The sequence below is a fragment of the Lithobates pipiens genome, unplaced genomic scaffold (assembly GCF_037356315.1).
Source record: "Lithobates pipiens isolate NorthernLeopardFrog02 unplaced genomic scaffold, aLitPip1_a1.2 Scaffold_16, whole genome shotgun sequence".
Classification (NCBI taxonomy): domain Eukaryota; kingdom Metazoa; phylum Chordata; class Amphibia; order Anura; family Ranidae; genus Lithobates; species Lithobates pipiens.
The window spans coordinates 314115096-314138828 of NW_027507748.1; the positions used below are offsets into that span (position 1 = coordinate 314115096).

The 23733-nt window shown below is 42.9% G+C and overlaps 1 protein-coding gene across 1 annotated transcript in view; it reads left to right on the top strand.

The window, feature by feature from the left end:
- TSPAN2 (tetraspanin 2) overlaps positions 1-23733 on the top strand; it is a 232753-nt gene that overhangs the window by 192000 nt on the left and 17020 nt on the right. The window contains exon 7 of the mRNA XM_077481633.1: positions 6282-6365. Coding sequence (XP_077337759.1) covers positions 6282-6365 — 84 coding nt within the window. The remainder of the gene's footprint in view (positions 1-6281; positions 6366-23733) is intronic.

Consider the following 23733-nt stretch of genomic DNA (forward strand, 5'->3'; position numbering starts at 1 on the left):
TCACAGCTCCAACTCGCTTTGGATAAGTCTCTATGAGATTGCCACATCTTACCACTGGGATTTTTGCCTATTCATCCTTGCAAAACTGCTCCAGCTCCCTCAAGTTGGATGGCTTGCGCTTGTAAACATAAATCTTTACGTCTGACCACAGATTTTCTATTGGATTGAGGTCTGGGCTTTGACTAGGCCAGTCCAACACATTTACATGTTTCCCCTTAAACCAGTGTTGCTTTAGCAGTGTGTTTGGGGTGATTGTCCTGCTGGAAGGTGAACCTCCGTCCTAGCCTCAAATCACACACAGAGTGGTACATGTTTTGCTCAAGAATATCCCTGTATTTATCATCATCCATATTTCCCTCAACTCTGACCAGTTTCCCAGTCCCGACTGCTGAAAAATGGATGGTGTTCTTTGGATGATGTGATGTGTTGGGTTTGTGCCAGACTTAGCGTTTTCTTTGTCAAAATAGTTCAATTTAAAGCCGCGTACACACGGGCGGACTGTCTGGCCAACTTAGTCCGTCAGACAATCCGATGGACAGTCCGTCATACTTTCGAATGAACGGACTTGACCACACACACCACTTTTTGAGCGGACTAATACGGCGTACTAAGTCCGCCATACTATCCGCCCTACTTTTGAAATGAACGGACTCGCCCACACACGCGGAGGAAAGTCCGCTCATTTCGAGCGCGTCTCCAGGTAGGCGGGGCCCGCGAAGGAGACGTCGCTGACCCCGCCACCTGGTATGGACTTAAAGGGGAACCCCAACGCCGAAAAAAATCGGCATGGGGCCCCCCCCCAAGTCCACAACAGACCCTTGTCCGAGCACGCTACCCGGCCGGCCAGGAAAGGGGGGCGAGCAAGCGCCCCCCTCCTAAACCGTACCAGGCCACGTGCCCTCAACATGGGGGGGTGCCTTGGGGAAGGGGGGCCGCGCGGCCCCCCCACCCCAAAGCACCTTGTCCCCATGTTGATGAGGACAAGGGCCTCCTCCCGACAACCCTGGCCGTTGGTTGTCGGGGTCTGCGGGCGGGGGGCTTATCGGAATCCGGAAGCCCCCTTTAATAAGGGGGCCCCCGGATACCGGCCCCCCACCCTATGTGAATGAGTATGGGGTACAATGTACCCCTACCCATTCACCTGCAAAATAAAAGTACCAAAAAAAACACAACACACAAGATAAAATACTTTATTGCACAGCTCCGGGGGTCTTCCGTCTTCGGGGGTCTTCTCGCCGGACTCCTCCGCTATCTTCTTGTAGCTCTTTTGCTAGCGGGGAAGTCCGGCTTTCTTCCTCGCCGCCGGCCTCTTCTCCCGACTTCGGGGGTCTTGTCCCCCTCTTCGGTTCTTCTGCCGGGCCACCGCGCCTTCTTATAGCTCTTTTACAGGCGGTGGCCCGGTCTTCTGTCGCCGCCGCCGCCGCCTTCCGTTCTTCTTCTTCTTCTTCTTCTTCTCCAGGAGATGTTGCCTCGACGATCTCTCCGGCCGGAATGCCAGGGACGCACTGCGCGGCCACTTATATAGGGACAAGGGGCGGTGTCACATGGCTTTATGTCACATGGGTTGGTGTCACATGGTGACCCCGCCCCCTTACGATGTCATAGTCCCCATGTGACATCAACCCATGTGACCAACCCATGTGACATAAAGCCATGTGACACCGCCCCTTGTCCCTATATAAGTGGCCGCGCAGTGCGTCCCTGGCATTCCGGCCGGAGAGATCGTCGAGGCAACATCTCCTGGAGAAGAAGAAGAAGAAGAAGAAGAATGGAAGGCGGCGGCGGCGGCGACAGAAGACCAGGCCACCGCCTGTAAAAGAGCTATAAGAAGGCGCGGTGGCCCGGCAGAAGAACCGAAGAGGGGGACAAGAGCCCCGAAGTCGGAAGAAGAGGCCGGCGGCGAGGAAGAAAGCCGGACTCCTCCGCTAGCAAAAGAGCTACAAGAAGATAGCGGAGGAGTCCGGCGAGAAGACCCCCGAAGACGGAAGACCCCCGGAGCTGTGCAATAAAGTATTTTATCTCGTGTGTTGTGTTTTTTTTGGTACTTTTATTTTACAGGTGAATGGGTAGGGGAAAAGTCCGCTCATTTCAAAAGTACGGCGGACTGGCATACACACGGGCGGATTGTCCGCCGAAATGCGAGTCCGACGGACAGTATTACGGAAATTCCGAAATACTTAGTCCGCCAGACTGCACGCTGAAAAAGTCAGCTGAAGCCCACACACGAGCGGACTGTCCGCTGAAATGTGTTTCGGCGGACTAAGTTGGCCAGACAGTCCGCCCGTGTGTACACGGCTTAAGTCTCATCAGACCAGGGCACCTTCCTCCATACATCTTGGGAGTCTCCCACATATCTTTTCACAAACTCAAAACATGCCATTTTGTTTTTTGCTGAAAGTAATGGCTTTATTCTGGCCACTCTGACATAAAGCCCAACTCTATGGAGCATACGGCTTATTGTTGTCCTATGTACAGATACTCCAGTCTCTGCTGTGGAACTCTGCACCTCCTCCAGGGTTACCTTAGGTCTCTGTGCTGCCTCTCTGATTAATGCCTTCCTTGCCCGGTCCGTGAGCTTTGGTGTTGGCAGGTTTGCTGTTGTACCATGTTCTTTCCATTTGGTTATGATAGATTTGTTGGTGCTCCTAGGGATCATCAAAGATTTGGATATTTTTTAATAACCTAAACCTGATTTGTACTTCTCAACAACATTGTCCCTTACTTGTTTGGAGAGTTCCTTGGTCTTCATGGCAGTGTTTGGATAGTGGTGCCTCTTGCTTAGGTGTTGCAGCCTCTGGGGCATTTCAAAAAGGTGTGTATATGTAATGACAGATCATGTGACACTTAGATTGCACACAGGTGGACATCATTTCACTAATTATGTGACTTCTGAAGGTAATTTGTTGCACCAGAGCTTTTTATGGCCTTCATAACAAAAGGGAGTGAATACATATGCATATGCCAATTATCAGTTTTTTACTTCTGAAAAATAGTTTTATGTATATATTTTTCTAATTTTACTTCACCAACTTAGATTATAGTGTTCTGATCCATCACATATAATTAAAATTAAAAAATGTTGAACTAAAGGCTGTAATGTAACAAAATGTGAATACTTTTGCAAGGCACTTGGAGTTTGCATATTGTCCTTTTGTTTCTGTGGGCATCTTGAAAGGACATGCTGGTAGATTACTTGGCCCCTGTCTAAAAAGGCCCTAGTATGGGCATGTGATTACATTATAAACTCCTTGAGGGCAGGGACTGATGTGAATGTAAAGTACCGTGTAAATTGTTGGTGCTCTATAAATACTCGTAAAAAAATAAATAATAAAATATCTTGTGGCATTTGCAAAGTTTTTACCTGTTAAAAACAGCTGTACATCAGAACTGAAGTAGGACCTGTGACAATGGCTTTGAGTCCAAAGAGAGCCAGTAGGGAATAGTGCAATGAAAAGGTGCCCAAGGCATATCCGCTAATAAGAATCATTTTTAAAATTGTCCTCCACTAAAGCCCCGTACACACGAGCGGACTTTTCAACATCCAAAGTCTGACGGAATGATTCCGTCAGACTATTCGATCGTGTGTGGGCTGCAACTGACTTTTGATTCGCAAAAGTCTGACAGACTTTAGAAAATGGAACATGCTTCAAATTTTTCCGACGGAACTCCGCCGGACCCAGTTCCTACCGAAAAATTCGCTCGTGTGTATGCTATTCCGACGGACTAAAACCGACGCTAGGGCAGCTATTGGCTACTGGCTATGAACTTCCTTATTCGAGTCCAGTCGTACGTCATCACGTTCGAATCCGTCTGAGTTTGGTGTGATTGTGTGTGGCCAAGTCCGCTCATTCGAAAAGTCCGTCAGAACTCTGTCGGAACTCCGGCAGAACTCCGGCAGAACTCCTTCGGAAGTCTGTCGGACATAAGTCTGGTCGTGTGTACACGGCATTACATCACCTGAATAAAAATGTATTGTAACAAAAAACAAATTGAATGCTTCTTTAAAGTGGTTGTAAACCTTTACAAACCACTTTGACCTACAGGTAAGCCTAGATTAAGGCTTACCTGTAGGTCCAAGAAATATCTCATAAACCTTCACGGTTTAGGAGATATTTAGCAAAAGACAAGCACCGCTGTCTACGGCGCATGCGCCATAGATAGCAGCGCGCAGGCGCACTATTGCCGTTAGCGGCTCCCATGCGCATGCGCAGGAGTGATGTCATTGCTGCTCCGGCACTGCGAGTGCCGGAGCAGCGATACCGGAAGAAGATGGACGTTCCATACTACAAGGGACAGCGGTGACATGGCTGGCTCCTGTGTCAGGTAAGTGACACATAATGGGCTATTATGCGATGCATAGTAACCCATTATGCTTTACCTTAGCAGGGAGACAAAGAAGAAGTAAACCCATCAGGGTTTACTTCCTCTTTAAAAACAGCAAAATTTACCTTATTTCTAGTAAATTTATAGCAAACAATACACTTTTACTGAACTTCTATTGTGCACTTTTGCTGTTGAGTAACTTTTTACAAATAGAATTAAGTACAGATGAAAACATAATTGCAACATTTGAAATAAATTAAATACAATTAGCATTATATATAAAAATTCAGTTAAAAAAAAAAGATTTTTGACCAGAAAATAAAAAAAAAGAAGGATCAGGTGAGGCTATTCACCGACCAGCTTGTTGGTCCCGCTTTTCACTTCTAATGCCCTGTACACACACATGGTTTTCCTGACGGAATAAACTCTGAAGATTTTTCCGACGGAGTTCCGACGGAATTCGGCTGAAGCTGTCTTGTGTACACACGATCACACCAAAGTCCGACCATCAAGAACGCGGTGACGTACAACACGTACGACAGGACTAGAAAACGGAAGTTCAATAGCCAGTAGCCAATAGCTTCCGTCTTGCATTTGCTTCAGAGCATGCATCGTTTTTGGTCAGTCCGACCAGCATACAGACGAGCGGTTTTGCCGATAGGAATTGTTTCCGTCTGAAATATTTAGAACATGTTCTATTTCTAGGTCCGACAGAATTTTCATTAAAAAAGTCAGATGAGGCATACACATGATCGGAATATACGATGAAAAGGTTCCGTCTGACTTTTTCTGTCGGACATTCCGCTCGTGTGTACTTGGCATTAACCTATTTTTCCCAGACACACGCTGGAGATCAAAAAAGTTCAGAGGTTTATGCAGCTAGTGCCAATGTTTTCAGTTCACACCAGATCTCTTAGTATGCAATAACCACGATAGCAACTAATTGCCTTTGTGTAAAGCACTATAGTCAGGCCTGTATTATTTAGTAATCATTTTGCCCATTGTAATGTACACCTCAATGATTAAGCCAATGTAAATCTCCTCGCCTTATGCCATATGATTATTTTAGTAAACATTAATGGACAACATCACTTTGTCGTTCCCCTCCCATCATTTACCAGCATATTTTCAGACCTTCTACTGAATTTGCTCTGCTCAGCACCCCACAGCCTTTGCAGTAATAAATGTCCTGGTCGTGCCAGTCTCCTATGGTTAATGCATGACACTTGGCCCATTATTTTCTATGCCCCCAGAGAAGTATGGCATCAGCCATAAGAATGAATGAACGCTGTGAGCAGCCAGGACTTCCTTCTGATAAGGCTATGTGGTGCTGAGCTGGGCTGAAGAATTTTGGTAGGCGGTTGCCACTCAATGAAGTGGGGGAAACTTTTAAAGGACTACTTTACTAACACTGAAGCTGAGGTTAATACTAGATATGTTATTGGAAGCAGCATTACATCTAATTTACAGTAGTTCTCAAAAGTGAGTACACCCCTCACATTTTTGTAAATATTTTATTATATGTTTTCATGTGACAACACTGAAGAAATTACACTTTGCTACAATGTAAATTAGTAAGTGGACAGCTTGTATAACAGTGTAAATTTTTTGTCCCCTCAAAATAACTCAACACACAGCCATTAATGTCTAAACCACTGGCAACAAAAGTGAGTACACCCCTAAGTGAAAATGTCCAAATTGGGCCCAAAGTGTCAATATTTTGTGTGGCCACCATTATTTTCCAGCACTGTCTTAAGTCCTCAACAGCCAACCAGTTTTTTTGTTTTGGTACAGTAGGGTAGTGTAAATACTACCACATATCTACATTTAAATTTTTAAAAGTCATTGGTCATTACAGTTGTGGTAAGACATCTAAACTTTGTATGATATTATAATGCTAACAATGATACAGTTTTGTACCTCCAGTAATAATACATTTTATATCTGACATTTTGTAGAACTGTTTGGAAGAGATTGCAAAGGTGCTACATCACAGTTTCCAAATTGTTGGAATTCTTGCTGTTGCCACAGCCGGAGTAACTGTAAGTACTCCATACACAATATACAGTATATTATCTTTGATTTATAAATAAAAACTGAAAACATTTCTGAGTTTACAGGCCCAGTAGCTCTGCAGAAAAGCAAACTAACTGCAACATAAATCCATTCCACCAGCTTGAGGGAATAAAAATCTATAAATGTATATGGTGGTGACAATGGAAAAAGAGAGTAGCAGGGGCATATATACAGGGGTCACAATTGCAACTCAGCTTCATGCTCCAGGGGGCCCGTGTGGCCCCTATATACCTGAATAAGAGGGGCGGCATATAGAGGTACCAATCGCCTTCATTTTCCCCCTGCAGCTTTTCATTGGTGAAATGGGTTTTCCCCTTGCAAACTACAGAAGTGTGCTGCAACTCTTTATTTGGACTTCTGTGTATTGGAGGTAAAGGTGGTTGTGCATTGTCCAGTTGTAAAACATTTGTGCCCACCAACTGTGGAAGAGAGTTCCACATACTTAAGGCTACTTGGGCAGGGGGGTGTTAGTGGTAAAGCTAGTGGGGCACTTTTAACCCCCGCTAGCGGCCGAATAAAGGGTTAAAAGCGCCGCTGCCCAAGCGTCTAAAAAGATCTTCGGCAGCTGCGCCTGAAAAATGCTACTTGCAGGACTTTTTCTAATGTCCTGCAAGCGCACCGTCCCAATGTAAAATCCCTCGGGCTCTCACACTGGGGCTGCAGGGAAGGTGTTTTTCAGGCGCTTTACAGGTGCTATTTTTATCCCAAAAGCGCCTGAAGAATGCCCCAGCGTGAAAGGGGTCTAAAAGAGAAATACAACCAAAGCTCGTTTGGCTGCACTACTCCTGTGGATCACAGAAATGCAGTTCATTCTGCACCTTTGTGACCCATTTTCATCTTACAGTGGCCCACGCCACAGCCCAGTGCTCCAGTGAGCGCAAGTGGGGGGGGGGGGGGGGAGACAGTGGTGACTGACAGTCACCAGCTCTCTGCTCACGGAGCTCTGAGAAGTGAGTGATCAGTGGTCTTTGATCTCATGGTTTTCAGTCTTAGAGCCGGTGTCCTATCATATTGTGTCCCCCATCGGATAGTGTCCGCAGTACACCGCACACACAGATTCTGAAAATAGCCGAAGATGAACGGCGCCTGTGACGTGAGTCCAGGTTCTAGCCCCACCATCCAAGTGGACATAGAGTTATAAAAGAGCCAAGCGCAGATGGTGCAGGCGCTGTTCATCTGAGATTTTCAGAAGATCCTTCTGCTCCGTACTGCGCAAGTGCTGCGCCTGCGCAGTACAGGGCGGACAGTATCTGATGGCTGGACTGAATATGCCAGAACACCGGCAAGGGACAGATGCAGAATCGTACTGATGCTATGTAAATATGATTTAAAGAAAAAAACAAACATACATTCTTCTCTTTTAATGCTCTAAGAGTTAAGAACCCCTTATACAGCTTAAGATAAAAAGATGGGTGCACACAAAAAAAAGCCTCACAGATTCCTACAACTATACAGACAATGTGGATGCAGGGATTTCTGACAGCAGGGACTCCTAATCCTAAACCTGTCAAAATACATAGATCAGCGCTGTAGCCATTGCATTGGCCAATCAAAAACTGGTTTTCCAGTAGGACCATTCAAGACCAGGGCAATTTCCATATGTTATTAGTGTGTATGTGCATACAGTATACAGGCAGTCCCTGGGTTACAAACAAAATAGGGTCACTAAGTTTGTTCTTAAGTTTAATTTGAAGTCGAAACAGGTACATTTTTTAAGTGTAGCTCCAGCCAAAAAATTTTTTTTTACGTTTTTGGATAGCATAGAGAAGGGTTGACACCCTTGTAACCCTTGTTTTGCTGTCTAGACCCCTGTTTAAAAGATTTCACCTCACTTTCTGTCCCTATGACAATTGAATTTTGAAAATTTTGAGTTGTTGTGGAGACAAGGATTGGTGATAAAGCTTCAGTGGACACACTTTTTTCCATGATAACTCAATTCGCAGGAATGAATTTCCCTTCCTAGGGGAAGATTTCATCTCACTTCCTGTTGTCTCCCTCCGTTTGTAAGTACCGTAGGAGTCCTTTGTAAGTCAGATGTTTGTAACCCAAGGACTGCCTATATATATGTGTATGTATTACTGTGTAAAAGTTGTAAACAGGTGTGAAAAAATGCTATAATTTAAGAAAGCTTTTAGAAAAAGAAGTGTTAATAGTTTTTTTTTTTTATCAATTAACAAAATGAGTAAAAAAAATAAAAAATTTTTAATGAACAGAGAAATACAAGCAGATACTTCATTCATTCCATCAAGCCATACAATAAGGGAGGGGTATGATAGGCCCAACATTTTTTCTGTACCAGGACAATGACCCCAAACATACAGCCAATGTCCTTAAGAACTATCTTCAGCATTAGGAAGAACAAGGACTCCTAGAAGTGATGGTTTGGCTCCCACAGAGCCCTGACCTCAACATCATCTCGTCTGTCTTGGATTACATGAAGAGACAGAAGGATTTGAGGCCGCCTACATCCACAGAAGATCTGTGGTTAGTTGTCCAAGATGTTAGGATCAACCTACCTGCCGAGATCCTTCAAAACTTTGCAAGTATACCTAGAGGAATTGATGCTGGTTTGAAGCCAAAGGGTGGTCACACTAAATATTGATTTGATTTAGATTTTGCTGTTGTTTTCTTACTTTGTATTGTAAGTTCATAAAATTCAAGAATTAAAAAATATATTTTTGAAAGCATTGTTATTAGGCAGCATTTCTTCATACCCGCCTAAAACCTTTGTATAGATATTCTTATTTTGTTTTTATTCATTATTACTGAAATACATTCATTCTTAAATCCATTCTGTAGCCAGCTAGTCTGTCTTCTAGTGATGGAAATAAAATGTAAATCTTTTTTTGTGACAGTTTGCCTGTGGGCAGTGTTCCTACTAGATGTTTAATGTTATTATGTAACAGGTTTAACATTCATATGTGAGATACACAGATCACTGTGGTTTTCAAAGACTGTACTTTCAGAGTATTTGATTTAATAATGCTGTATAGTTTTACCAATGCTGTATATTCATCCACTTTTGAGCAATCTACATCTAAATAATAAGAATTTCAAATATTCTGATAATCCAGCTTCATTAAAGTGGGGGAAGGGATCTCACCGCTCCAGGAGCACACATGGGCTGTAAACTGTCTCTTCGGGCTGGGAAGCCACAGGTGCTGGCTATTATCACTAGCAACAGACGAAAAACAAGCTCTGGACTGCCGCACTCTTCAGAAAACCACTTTCTTTTATTGGAAAATCACATCACAGCTCAACAAATACTGCGAACAAGGAAAAATTGCTGATGTTTCGCACTAGCTGTAGCTATGAATAAGCACTACAGCTAGTACGAAACGTCAGCAATTTTTCTTTGTTCGCTGTGTTTGTTGAGCTGTGATGTGATTTTCCAATAAAAGAAAGTGGTTTTCTGAAGAGTGTGGCAGTCCAGAGCTGGTTTTTCGTCTGTTCATTAAAGTGATTGTAAAGTAAAAATTCTTTTTTTTTTAAATAACAAACATGTTACACGTACCTCCACTGTGCAGCTCGTTTTGTACAGAGTGGCCCCTAACCTGCTCTTCTGGGGTCCCTCTGCGGCTGTCTCTGCTTCCTCCCGCAAGTCCTTCTCACGTTCATGCAAGCTCCCTCGCATGGTGAGAAGCACCAGCGGGCGCGCTCCCGTGATACAGCCGGCGGCTATAGCTACTCGCTGTATCACACGGCCCAGCCCCTCAGTGCTCCGCATCAGTGGATGTGATTGACAGCAGTGCGAGCCAATGGCTGCGCTGCTTTCCATCCAAGCACTCCAGCCAATCAGCGGCCAGGCTGAGTGGTGAAGAAGATGGTGGGGGCGAGCGTGGGACTTTCGAGGGGTCAGGTAAGTAAAATGGGGGGGGGCTGGGGGCGCAGGCAGTGTCAGATGTTTTTTCACCTTAATGCATAGAATGCATTAAGGTGAAAAAACATTTACCTTTACAACCCCTTTAAAGTGGGACAGGAAAAATGTTGAGATTTCGATAATACTTTACATACTGTATTTGTATCACCTTACCCGAATGGCTGCAAACCTCCTCTGTGTTCAACAAGTATCTATTATTATAATTATACAGTATTTATATAGCGCTAACAATTTGCACAGCGCTCTACAACATGAGGGCAGATAATTCAGTTTCAAGTCAATACAGGAGGAATCAGAGGGCCCTGCTTGTTAGAGCTTTTAATCTAGGATAAATAATATAATAATAAATGGCCAGAGGAAAAATGGCTGCTGAAGTTTTTTAGTAACCTCTACTTCCCCATCATTGGACAATAAAGGAGCAGCAACACACCAGTTAGGTCATTCCTGTAAGCCTGTAACCATGTTAGACTAATAGTGGCACCGATTTCTGAACCTTCCTTCCAGTTTGAATGCTGTTGTGTAGGGTTTCATAAAGCTAATGAAAAGCCAGGTTCAGGTAATTATACTAGCTGTAAATAATGCATTTAGTGAGCTCGGAAGGCAAACATAACCTGTAATGAGGCCATTTAAACTTTACAATTACTGCACAATGCAAGGCTTCTTCTGGCCTCCAGTCTCATATCCTTATGCCTTGCACACACGGTCAGATATTCCGATTGAAAAGGTCCGATCGGATTATATTGTCGGAAAATCCGTTCATGTGTGGGCTCTATCGGACTTTTTCTGTCTGAAATTCAGTCAGAAATTTTTTTTAGAGCAGGATCTCCAATTTTCCAACCAAAAATCTGATCAGACTTATTCCGATCATTTGTAGAGAATTCCGATCAAAGTGCCATGCATGCTCAGATCAAATTACGAGACCAAAGCTATTGGCTACTAGCCTCAACATAGACCCGTCGTAACGAACGAACGTCATCACGTTCCGAACGACCGGATTTTCCAACAACTTTGTCCGACTGTGTGTATGCAACACCAGTTTAGTACAAAATCCGTCGGAAAAAATCCGACGGATTTTGTTGTCGGAATGTCCAACCGTGTATACAATGCATTAGGCTACTTTTATACTGAGGTGCTTTACAGGCGTTTTAGCGCTAAAAATAGCACCTGCAAAGCACCCGTAAAGCTCCTCTCCTGTCACGGTACGCTTGCAGGAAGTAAAAAAAAAGTCCTGCAAGCATCTTCTTTGAGGCGGTTTAGGAGCGGTGTGTACTGATAATGATATATTATGTTGTATTACCTTGGGGAGATGCAGACTAGAATACTGAAATCACTGAGCAGTGAATTATATCACCTGTGATGTATTTCAGTTATCTTGCGAACCTGGCCTGTTAGTGGCCCTGAGGAAAGGGTTGATGACCACTGATGTAATATATATCTAGCATCATAGCCCTTGTACACACAGTCAGACATTCCGACAACCAAATCCGTCGGATTTTGTCTGAAACTGGTGTTGCATACACACGGTCGGACAAAGTTGTCGGAAAATCCAATCGTTCAGCACATGATGACGTTATTTCCTTATGAGGGGACTACGTTCAGGCTAGTAGCCAATAGCTTTGGTCTTGTAATTTGATCTGAGCATGCGTGGAACTTTGTCCGATGTTGTCGGAAAATGTTATAGCCCAGCTCTAAAACTTTGTCAGTCGGATATTCAGATGGAAACAGTCCGATGGAGCCCACACAGGGTCGGATAATCCGACAACACGGTACGATCAGACATTTTCCATCGGAATGTCCGACCATGTGTACAAGGGCTAATATATAAATACAGTTGCATTACATAGTTATTCATGAACAGCGGTGTTTTTCATATGCAGGAAGTGTTCAAATGAGAATTTCTCATTTGAATAAAGATTAAAATGAGTATAAAAGATGTCTACCTATAAGGGTTACATTTTCTATGTGTATTGATATAAACTGTTTTATTTCAAATATAACATTTCAACTCAACAAAGGGACATAGATGCGGCCATTTTTTTAAATAAAATTATTCATTTTATTTAAGACTTTTATTTTCAGTTTTCATACGGTGCCATCAAAGTCCATTCTAGCCTCCTCCCTATATATTCTTTCTCTATATTGTTGGGACGAAGGTACATTTAACTACATTGCAGATAAGTCTGTATCTGCATCGCTCTTCCCTAAAACCTGATGGGTTTTTGATTATAATAACGTGAACTCTATGCAATTGTGCACAACAATTCTTAGATTGCTTTTGTTGTGATTGTATTTTATGTATTTTTCGATAATAAATGTATCAAATTTTATTTTATCATAATGTGTCTCAAATTACCACTTGCTTACTGGGCACTTAAACCCTCCTATCCAGACCAATTTTCAGCTTTCAGCGCTGTCACACTTTGAATGACAATTGCGTGGTCATACAAGACTGTACCCAAATGACATTTTTATAATTTTTTTCCCCCAAATAGAGCTTTCTTTTGGTGGTATTTGATCACCTGCACGATTTTTTTTTTTTATTATTAAAAAGACTGAATTTTTAAAACTTTTTATTTTATTTTAAAATTGTATGGGTAATTTTAACGGGTAATTTTTGTCTATCATTGATGTATGCTGATGACGCGGCACTGATGGACACTGATGGGTGGCAGTGATGGGCACTGATGGATGGCAGTGATGGGCACTGATGGGTGGGAGTGATGGGCACTGATCGATTAAACTGATAGGCAGCACATCTAGGTGGCACTGATTGGCACTACTGGTGGGTATTGATAGGTGGCACTTGTGGGCATCGATAGGAGGCACTTGTGGGCACCGATAGGTGGCACTTGTGGGCATCGATAAGTTGCACTTGTGGGCATTGATAGGTGGCACTTGTGGGCACTGTTGGTCGGTATAAATGAGGCATAATTGCCTCTTCCTCATAGGGACAGATGTCCCTTTAAGATAAAGATTACAGGGCATTTTCTTTAGAGTAGCTCATGTTAACCCGTCCCTTTCTCTATCAACTAAATTAGGATGATGGTACCCTCTTCTACTCTATTTAAATATTAAGTGAGGCATTACTTCTATAATCGTTGTTATGGCAGCAGCTAGCTGCCATAACCCCGGTATCCTCTTCTTCAGTGAGCTGTCTGGTTTAAGATAAAAGTGGTCTCTGCAATTTTATCGGTGGCAGGAGAGGGGCCCCTCCTCCCGCCGCGATCCAGTGCCCTCTGCTGCGATCTGGAGCCGTCGGCAGCAGCGAATGCAATCAAATCCTTCCTGTGGCCTGACATGAAGAAGAGGGAGGGGAAGATAGCCCCCACCTGTCTCCATATCATATAAAAAAAAAATGTAAATGACAAAATTTTTTTATTATTGCATTTTAGTGTAAATATGAGATCTGAGGACTTTTTGACCCCAGGTCGCATATTTAAGAGGTCCATGCTTTTTTTCTATTACAAGGGATGTTTACATTCCTTGTAATAGGAATAACAGTGACACATTTTTTTAATAAACAGTGTAATAAAAGGTAAAATAAATAAGAATAAAAAAATATTTTTAAACGCACCCCCATCCCGATGAGCTCGCACACAGAAGTGAACACATACGTGAGTATCGCCCGCATATGAAAATGGTGTTCAACCCACACATATGAGGTATTGCCATGATCAGTAGAACGAGAGCAATAATTCTAGCCCTAGAACTCCTCTGTAACTCAAAACATGCAACCTGTAGAATTGTTTTTTAAATGTCGTCTATGGAGATTTTTAAGGGTAAAAGTTTATCGCCATACCACGAGCGGGTGCAATTTTGAAGCATGACCTGTTGGGTATCAATTTAGTCGGCGTAACATTATCTTTCACAATAGAAAAAATAAAATTGGGCTAACTTTACTATTGTCTTATTTTTTAATTCAAAAAATGTATTTTTTCCCAAAAAAGTGCACTTGTAAGACCGCTGCGCAAATATGGTGTGACAGAAAGTATTGCAACGGCTGCCATTTTATTTTCTAGCATGTTAGAAAAAAATTAATAATGTTTGGGGGTTCTAAGTAATTTTCTAACTTGTAAACAACAAATCTCAGAAAGAGGCTCGGTCCTTAAGTGGTTAATTCAGCAGCACCATATCCCGGAAGTTCATCCTTGTGGGCTTCCTCTGCCCACAAGCAAAATGGGAACGCACAAGAAGAAGAAATATAAGGTTTGTTTTTATATAAAATACAAACTATATCAGCCTATTATAGAAGAGTAATGTGTGTCACATTATAATAGTATGCTTATAACAGATGGATTAAAAAAAAATACTAGTTGTCATTGGAACTCCGCTTTAAGATTGGGTTAGAACGGGTATGTCAATCTCAAATGAAACAATGGTGGAAAGTGAGTACAATTAACCTTCAAGGGGCCATTAAGGTCCATGCTTACTTAATTCCATAAAAAAAAAAGATTATAGATCTTTGGTATTTGACATAGTAACAATTGAAACTTTTTATCCTCAAAGAAGGAGCTTTAAAACATTTCCTGAAGAAATGAGCAGAAAATGAGATAAGAAAGTGTAGCATGTATCAACTGTACACCAACTGAGTACAGTTGAAGGAATGAAGGCCATGTGCTTTTGATCTGCCTGAGTTAAAAGAAAACTGTAAGGGGGCGTGGCTGGCGCGCAACGAGAATGGTCGCACACTGAGAGAGCTCCGGCACACACACAGCCTTTCCTTGCCTAATACCCAACCTCCCACTCACAGATGCCGGGCAAACGGCTCTATACTACCTCGCACTCTTTCCCGAGACGAGGATCTGCATCTTATCCAGCCAGAAATATCAAGGTCTGGATTAAAACAAAACCATAGGCCTGCAGTAGCATGAGGAGCTTGAAGATGGCTCCACATCACCATGAGGAGGACTACAGTGAGGACTCCCAATCGGCTCCTGAGGACTCAGGTAGGGGGACATCCCGCTCAGGTCACCCACTCACCTACACTGACATGTCAGTGTTTGCTGCAGACATTAAATCCACATTCTGAGCGCCCATAACTGATCTGAAAACTATCTAGTTTTAACCAAGAAGATGGCAGCTGCTGAGGCGGCGGGGAAACACAGGGATAAAGTTACACAGATCCACAGATTGGAAAGGGTCACTGTTACACAAACCCAACACTTTATTGAGATGAACAGGCACATTGAGGACCTGGAAAACAGGGGCAGAAGGAATAACATACGGGTCCAGGAAATCGCTGAAACAGTTGAGCCAGATCGAATCATCCCTGCTTTGCAACGGGTCTTTAACAGTCTGCTGGAAAGACACGAAGATATGGGGATTGATTTTTTGAGGGCACAGAGTGCTCCGACTGTGGGGCTCAGACATTGCCCCACCAAGGGACATAATTTGCTGCCTGCAGAATTTTATCCTCAAAGAAGAGGGCATAAAGCCAGGAGAAATGAGCAGATTGTATTTAATGGGGCGAACATAATGCTGTTCCAGGATCCCTCCCAAATCACTCTGAAAAGTCAGAGCACTACACACCCTGCTGGAGAAATTGAGGGAAAGAAATTTGAAATATACTTGGAGGTTCCCATTTGCACTGACAGTATCCTGGAATGGTCAACAACATATCCTGTGCACACCGCATGACCTGCAGGATTTCTGTGAAGCTCTGAACTTGGGCCACGTAGCCCTCCCGGACTGGTACTCGGATTTTACCTTGGCCCCATTGGAAAGAAGCCCTCCATGATTCTCTACACTGGATAAAAGACAGTCCAAGAAGCAGAAACCAAACCATAGCGGGGGATCTGAGGCAAGAACACGCAAACTTTCAACAGATGACCACAGAGAACTTTTATCTTTCTGCTCACCTTCCAGATGTTACCTTTCCTCAGTTTTACCCCCTCATTCATTCCCACTGACCATTTCAAGGATGTGAAACTAGGCATCACTTTTGTGCATGCTGTTCGCTTACTTACTACCTCCCACTGACTCAACCATACTACAGTGCTATGGCTGTTGCCCCCTAAAGGAACATGCTGGACTTATACTGGGCACAGAGTCAGCTACATGTCACAGGCCCTCCCCTACCCCTTGCTCCCATGAGCAACCCAACCTGGAGACTCCGATGTCCCTTACTGATGACTCCTAACTAAACTCATTAGATGTTTGAATACATCAGTCCCACATGGCTGACAACTGTATCGATCTTGTTACTGGTCACATATGTGACCTGCTTATATGACTCAGCCAGCTGCACTATGATCACCACCTCACGTGTTTGCTCGGATATGGAACCAACGCAGCCCATCACCCCATGGAGAGGTGGGCTAGGGGGACTATGGTTCTGGTCCTGGGGGGAGATACCCTCAGCTCAATGCCCACAGGACTACTCGTTAATACTATCTGATCAGGTAGTCTTAGATCTAGATTAGAATTATATGATTACACGCCTGAAGGCTATGTGTGTTGCAACCTATTTGCTCTTATTGGTTTAACTTTCTACACTTTTAAATATCAGTTAAAGTTTGTGACTACTCACCCAGTTGCTAGTCGCCTCCCTCTTCCCACAACAAGTGGTCCTGCACCCAGTTTGCCTCGTATAGGGCAAACTAATTTACTACTTTTTGAGATAGTATAACCTGTCTGAAAAGGGATACAGTTAGTCCCTCATACTTACCTTTCTACAGCTTTTTTTTCCTACCTATCTGTCTGATCTACGGCATTGTGTTTACTACTATTTACAACAGTATATCTATCTGTATATTGACTTGCTATCACCAGATTTATTTTGCAGGTTCGCACCTGAGCATTTCCTTCTGAGTCCACCAGATGGCATACGCCTCTCTGGGACACAGTCCCTTAGTGATCTTGTACAACATCAGAGGTCTGAACCTACCTGAAAGACATTCCACCCTATTGAGGGTACGCAAAAAAGGTAGGCCACACTTTAAAGTTTCTCCAGGAAACTCCCTTTAAAACACACTGCCCACCTAAGCTGATAGACTCCTTTTTTAAAGAAGCCTATCATGCCACTAATCATGACTCCAGATCCAAGGGGGTCTCAATCTTGGTAAGCAAAAAAGCCCCTATTCACCCTCAAATAAAAATTAATAGACCTGAGCAGCAGCTTTGTATTTTTGAAAGGGACATACAACAACACACCTATTACGTTGGCCATCGTATACTTCCCCAATAGATCTCTTGTGTCTTTTTGCTAGCAAATAGTGAAGGGGTTAGGTCTGGATTCCTAATTCTAGGCAGGGATTTTAATGTTCCTCTAAACCCATTAGCTGACACATCCAACGAGAAGACTTGCATTACATATAAAATCCTCAAAACACTTAAGACCCTGCTACAGTCTTTAAAATGAATTGCCATGTGGCACTTTGTCAACCCCAAGGGGCGAGACTTCACATATTATTCTTCCTCCCATAACAGACATGCCCGCCTAGACTACATATTCATCTCACAATGGGACCTACCATCGGTCACTGCGGCACATATAGGTATCCAGTCTTTCTCAGACCATTCTCCAGTCTCACTAACCCTTGATCTAGCCACACCCACTTCAAAACCCTAGACCTGGAGGTTCAAGAGCTTCTACATGCTAGGAAGGCCCTCCAACAGATATTTGATTACAGATCAAATAGATTTCTGTTTAAAAAAAAAACACTTTACTATGAATCAGGCAACAAGACAGGTAGACTGCTTACTAGAGCCCTGAGAGAACCGGCCACTAGCAACTTCATGCCTGGTATTCGACGTAGTGATGGTAAAGTGAACGTGACCGCAGAGGCCATTGCGAAGCATTTCCACAACTTCTATATGAAGTTGTACAATTTACCACCGCAACATAGACAGTAGGGTGTGCTAGGTGTCAGACTGCAAATTATCCTGATTTATCTAGATAAAAGTGGGATGCCTACCTTTACAGATGTGTCGCTATTAGAGAGCCCAATTGAGGCATCAGAAAGTCGGGCAAGAGTCCAGGCCTGGATGGATACTCATCCATCTACTACAAGATCTTTGCAGCTATTATAAAGGACCCACTTACGGTGGCCTTGAACTCTCTGTCTGAACCTAGGAAATTCACCCCAGACTTTCTCTCTGCCTACGTTACTGTGATACCAAAGTCTGGTAAAGATCCTGCAGAATGCGCCTGTTACCGCCCTATATCGTTACTAAATCTAGATGTAAAAATCTTTGCGAAGATACTGGCATCAAGGCTGAGCCCCCTCCTGTTGAACCTGGTTGGTCCGGAGCAGATGGATTTCATGCCAGCCCAGGAAGCAAAGGACATGTTATTAAAGCTATGCTATTAATGCATGGGGCACATACAAGGAACATAAAGGGCCTTCTCTTGTCCACGGATGCATAGACCACCATCGATCATGTTGCCTGGGACTTTATGCTGGCTGTCTGCGAACGGGTGGGCCTAGGGTCCCATATGATACCCAAGATCTCTGCGATTAATTTATACTTTGTCTGACAGGGTCCTCATAACGAATGGCACCAGGCAGGGGTGCCCGCTATTCCCACTTCTATTTTTACTCTCCCTAGAACCATTTATTAGGATGGTCAAGGCTAACACTGTTATTACAGGTTTTGGGGTTTGGGACAGAGAGTTCAAGACAGCCGACCTATGTGGATTTCTTACTATTCTTTCTGACAAACCCAGTGACTACTTTGCCCAACTTAATGAAAGAATTTGCTCACTACGCTTTCATTTCCAACCTTAAGATAAACTACTCAAAATCTGAAGCCATGAATATATCCCTCCCAGAACAGACACACTGACCAAAGCAAACTCCCCCTTTAAATGGGACTCAAGGGCATTGAAATACCTTGGAGTATGGCTTACACCCTTAGTAACCTCCACAGATGAGCAGAATTTCCCCCATCTCATCAAAAACATTGAGAAGGACTTAAATTGATGGTTGCCTGGATATTTCTACTGGTTCGGTCGTACGGCCATAATCAAAATGACGATGCTGCCTAGGTTGCTTTACCTCTTTCACACGCTACCCATCAAAATTCCCTCAAACTTCTTTAACTCACTAAGATCTATCCTATTAAGGTTTCTCTGGAACCACCAGAAACCAAGAATTAGGTTTACCCTACTGACGAAACATAAAGAGCAAGGAGGAATGGGCTTACCTGACTTTAGAAACTATTATCAGGCATCTCATTTAACCAGATTAATTGACTGCCACTGTCACGGGGCTGTGAAGGACTGGGTCTCCCTGGAAACTGATCTGAACCCAATTCCACAAAAATATGGATTCCCTGGGGAGTCACCCTCTTAGTCTATGACGACACCCACTAACAGGAAACATCCTGGAAATTTTCCATAGGTTGGCCGCAAACATGAATGTCACATCCTCACTCAGCCCCCTAACACCAATAAAAGACAATTCCGACTTTACACCTGGCCTAGGTAATCCAGTGTTTCAACCAAATCAACAATCAGACCCCCTTCTAGCAGGAGACTGTTTCATTAACGGCAAAATAAAAGAATGGACTTCACTTAAGGAGGGGACAAGCCTGTCACATATTCCTGGGCCTACTTACAATTACATAGCTACCTGGGGGGAAGACAGGTAAAGATAATTTCCATAGATCCCTTACGGACCTGGAGTCAGTATCTCATAAGGGCACTCAGTTCATTAAAGCCACCTCTACTGCATACTCATGGCTACAAAACTCAAAACCCACCGGTCTGGACAGACTCAGGAGGAAATGGTTGGAGGAACTGCAAATTGATATCACAGTCAAACAATGGAGGTATGCTTGTATCTTTATTCACAAATGTTCCATCAGCACGAAAATGCAAGAAACAGAATATAAGCTTATGACACTGGTTCAATACCCTGGCCAAATTGCATGGTTGGAACCCACAAACTCCTGTGGCATGCTGGAGGTGTCAAAAAAATAGAGGCACGCTATCCCATATTTGGTGGCATTGTCCACTGATTGTGTCATATTCGGACAAAGTCAAATCATTGATCAAACAATTAACAGAAATCAAACTCACTTTGAATGCAGCATGTTGTTTATTGCACGTAACCTATTTCTCATTTAAGAAATATAAGCACTCTCTATCAAAAAACAGGCCAACGATAGGGTCCATAAATTTCATAAGAATTAGCAACCCTGGCTCTCCTTCAAATACTCCCAAGCCTATGAAGACATGCTGACACCCCAGAATATATAGACAACACATATACTAGTGACCTCAGACACCTTTCGTGGCCTCCTGCATACCCACACGGATGGTCATACCTACAGTAACATACCCAATGCCATTCTTCTCTTCTATCACTTTCTATATTTCCTTCTTTCTTTTCTTCAAATTAAGCTAGCAATAGCAGATAATGCTGTTTTTCAAGATCTAATAAGATTATAAATGCACCATAGTTCTGCTCACACAAGAATTTCTAAATGAAAGTCAAATAGTTTTACAGTTCATGCATTTGAGCAATGAAATGATACCTGGCTATGAAGATTTTGATAAAAGTTACTGTTCGATCATTACTGTAACCGGGTTATCTGTATTTGTTTTTTGTGTTTTTTTTGCCTACTGAAACAATTCTCAAAATAGGCAGTTACATCTGCAAATATTCTGTTACACATTCAATATTTCTTTAATAAACTTTGAATGAAAAAAAAAAAGAAGAGAACTGTAAGCCTGATAAGAAAAAAATCAGATTTAATTTTTTATTTCAGCATAAAAAGTCTACTTAGAATGCATTTTACAATCTCTGTAAAAAAGTTGTTGGCCAGTGTTACATTGTACTGGAGATTAACCACTTCCGGACTGCCGCACACCGATATACGTCCTAAATTTGAAGAGGAATATCGTTGTAATGGCAGCAACTAACTGCCATAACCATGGGATTCTCTTCTTCGGCCGGCGGTGCAGTTTCCCATAATAGTGGTTTCTGCGGTGGATTTGCCGCAAGATCACTTTTATCGGCCCTCTCTCGCCACGCTCTGGTGCTTTCCGCCACTTACAGGAGCCGCCGGCAGCGGCGGAGGCGATCGAATGCTGTCTCTTGTGTGACATGGAGACGAGTGAGGGGAAGATGGCCCCCACCCGTCTCCATATCATTGCAGGGCAGAAGCGATGTCAAAACATCACTTCTGCCCATAGCTCCTAAAAGGCCTTTTTTATTTTTTTATTGTATTTTAGTGTAAATATTAATAAATATTTTTTTTTTATTACAAGGGATGTTTACATTCCTTGTAATTGGAATAAAAGTAACACAATAAAAAAAAAAAAAAAGAACAGTGTAAAAATAAAAGGTAAAATAAATGAGAAAAAAAAAGTAAACACACTCCATCCCGCCAAGCTTGCATGCAGAAGCAACCGCATACGTGAGTAGCGCCCGCATATGAAAACGGTGTTCAAACCACACATGTGAGGTATCGCCGCGATCGGTAGAGCGAGAGCAATAATTCTAGCCCTAGACCTCCTCTGTAACCTGTAGATTTTTTTTAAACATCGCCTATGGAGATTTTTAAGGGTAAAAGTTTGTCACCATACCACGAGCGGGTGCAATTTTGAAGCGTAACATTATCTTTCACATTAGGAAAAAAAATTGGGCTAACTTTACTGTTGTCTTATTTTTTAATTAAAAAAAAGTGTATTTTTTCCCCAAAAAAGTGCGCTTTCTAAGACCGCTGCACAAATACGGTGTGACAGAAAGTATTGCAAAGACTGCCATTTTATTCTCTAGGGTGTTCTAAGTAATTTTGTTGCAAAACAAATGTTTTTAACTTGTAAACAACAAATCTCAAAAAGAGGCTTGCTCCTTAAGTGGTTAATAATTATTAACGCAGAGGAAGTTATATATATATATATATATATATATATATATATATATATATATATATAAATGCGCACAATATAACTGGGTACTAACATTTAAAGGTAAAGTTTATCCAGGGAAAATATGATTGCCTCTTGGGGGTCAGGAAGTATTTTTTTTCCCCTGCTGTAGCAAATCTTCTGAATCCACTGTGGGTATAGATTTGGGTGTATGGACTTGTTTGATATTATTTTTTATTCATTTATTTATTTATTTTTACGGTTGAACTAGATGGACTTATGTCTTTTTTCTGACTAACTATGTAACTATATACAGTTGATTTAAAATCTGGCAGTAACCTGTATAATACATGATTTTCACCTATTGTAAATATTAGCAGGTTTATTTGTATTTGTGTTAGTACAGAGGTATTTATGATTTTTTTTTTAACCACTAAGATCACTTTTTTGTTATGCGTTATTCTGTGCTTAGAACACACAGTAATTCAGATCATTTTCTGGGCAATGCTGACATCTAGAGAAACAAAACTTAAATGTCAGCTTCAGGAAAAAATGAGTACCACCAAAGCAATCTTGATTACTCTTAATTTCTGAAGCCACTTTGTAAATACTTCCTACCCTCCTTAAGAATAAAGCACTGTTCACAAAGCATGATGTGTATCACACTCTTCTTCTGCTGCCACTGGAAATAAAGAAGCTGGTAGCATGTAGTGCATATTTAATTGTGTGAACTGTACTGTATATCATTCTGCCGGGAGAGTAGAAACTAACAGTGACTGCTGTTTGACTAGCCCAATTGCTTCTAAAGTGACAAAAGAAATTTCACAAAATACAGAAAATGAGAGGAAGGGTGTGAGAGAGTAGGTGCCCCAGATGGGAACGACATACTGGAAGCACCTAGTATCTAATATTTATGTCATAATATAGACACATACACTATTTGGGTAGCCAGTAATTAAGGGAACCCTTATGGTATTATGGAAACATATGGGATGCCATCTTCTAAAGGTCCCTAACAGTGATCATCAGGTTTCTATACTTTGAGTCATTGGCTGAGGACAAATGTGTAGCATAGCAAGACAGGCACCCAGGTATGCTTACTTGTGCTGGCTCAGTTAGGCCGCGTACACACGCGGGGACTGTTCGCTCAACTTTGTCCGCTGAACAGTGTTTCAGCGGACAGTCCGCTCGTGTGTGGGCTTTCAGCGGACAGTTTCAGCGGACAGTTTGACGAACAAAGTTTTTCGGAAATCCCGAAAAACTGTCCGCTGAAACTTGGTTTGAGCGGACAGTCCGCCCGTGTGTGGGCCAGTCCGCTGTACTTTCGAAATGAGCGGACTGTTCCCGCCCGGAGAAAAGTCTGCTCATTTCGAGCGCGTCTCCAGGTAGGTGGGGCCCGCGACGGAGACGTCGCGGGCTCCGCCGCCTGGAATGGACTTAAAGGGGAACCCCAACGCCGAAAAAAATCGGCGTGGGGGTCCCCCCAAAGTCCACAACAGACCCTTGTCCGAGCACGCTACCCGGCCGGCCAGGAAAGGGGGGCGAGCGAGCGAGCGAACCCATGTGACATATACCATGTGACACCGCCCCATTGTCACTATATAAGTGGCCGCGCAGCGCGGCTCTGGCATTC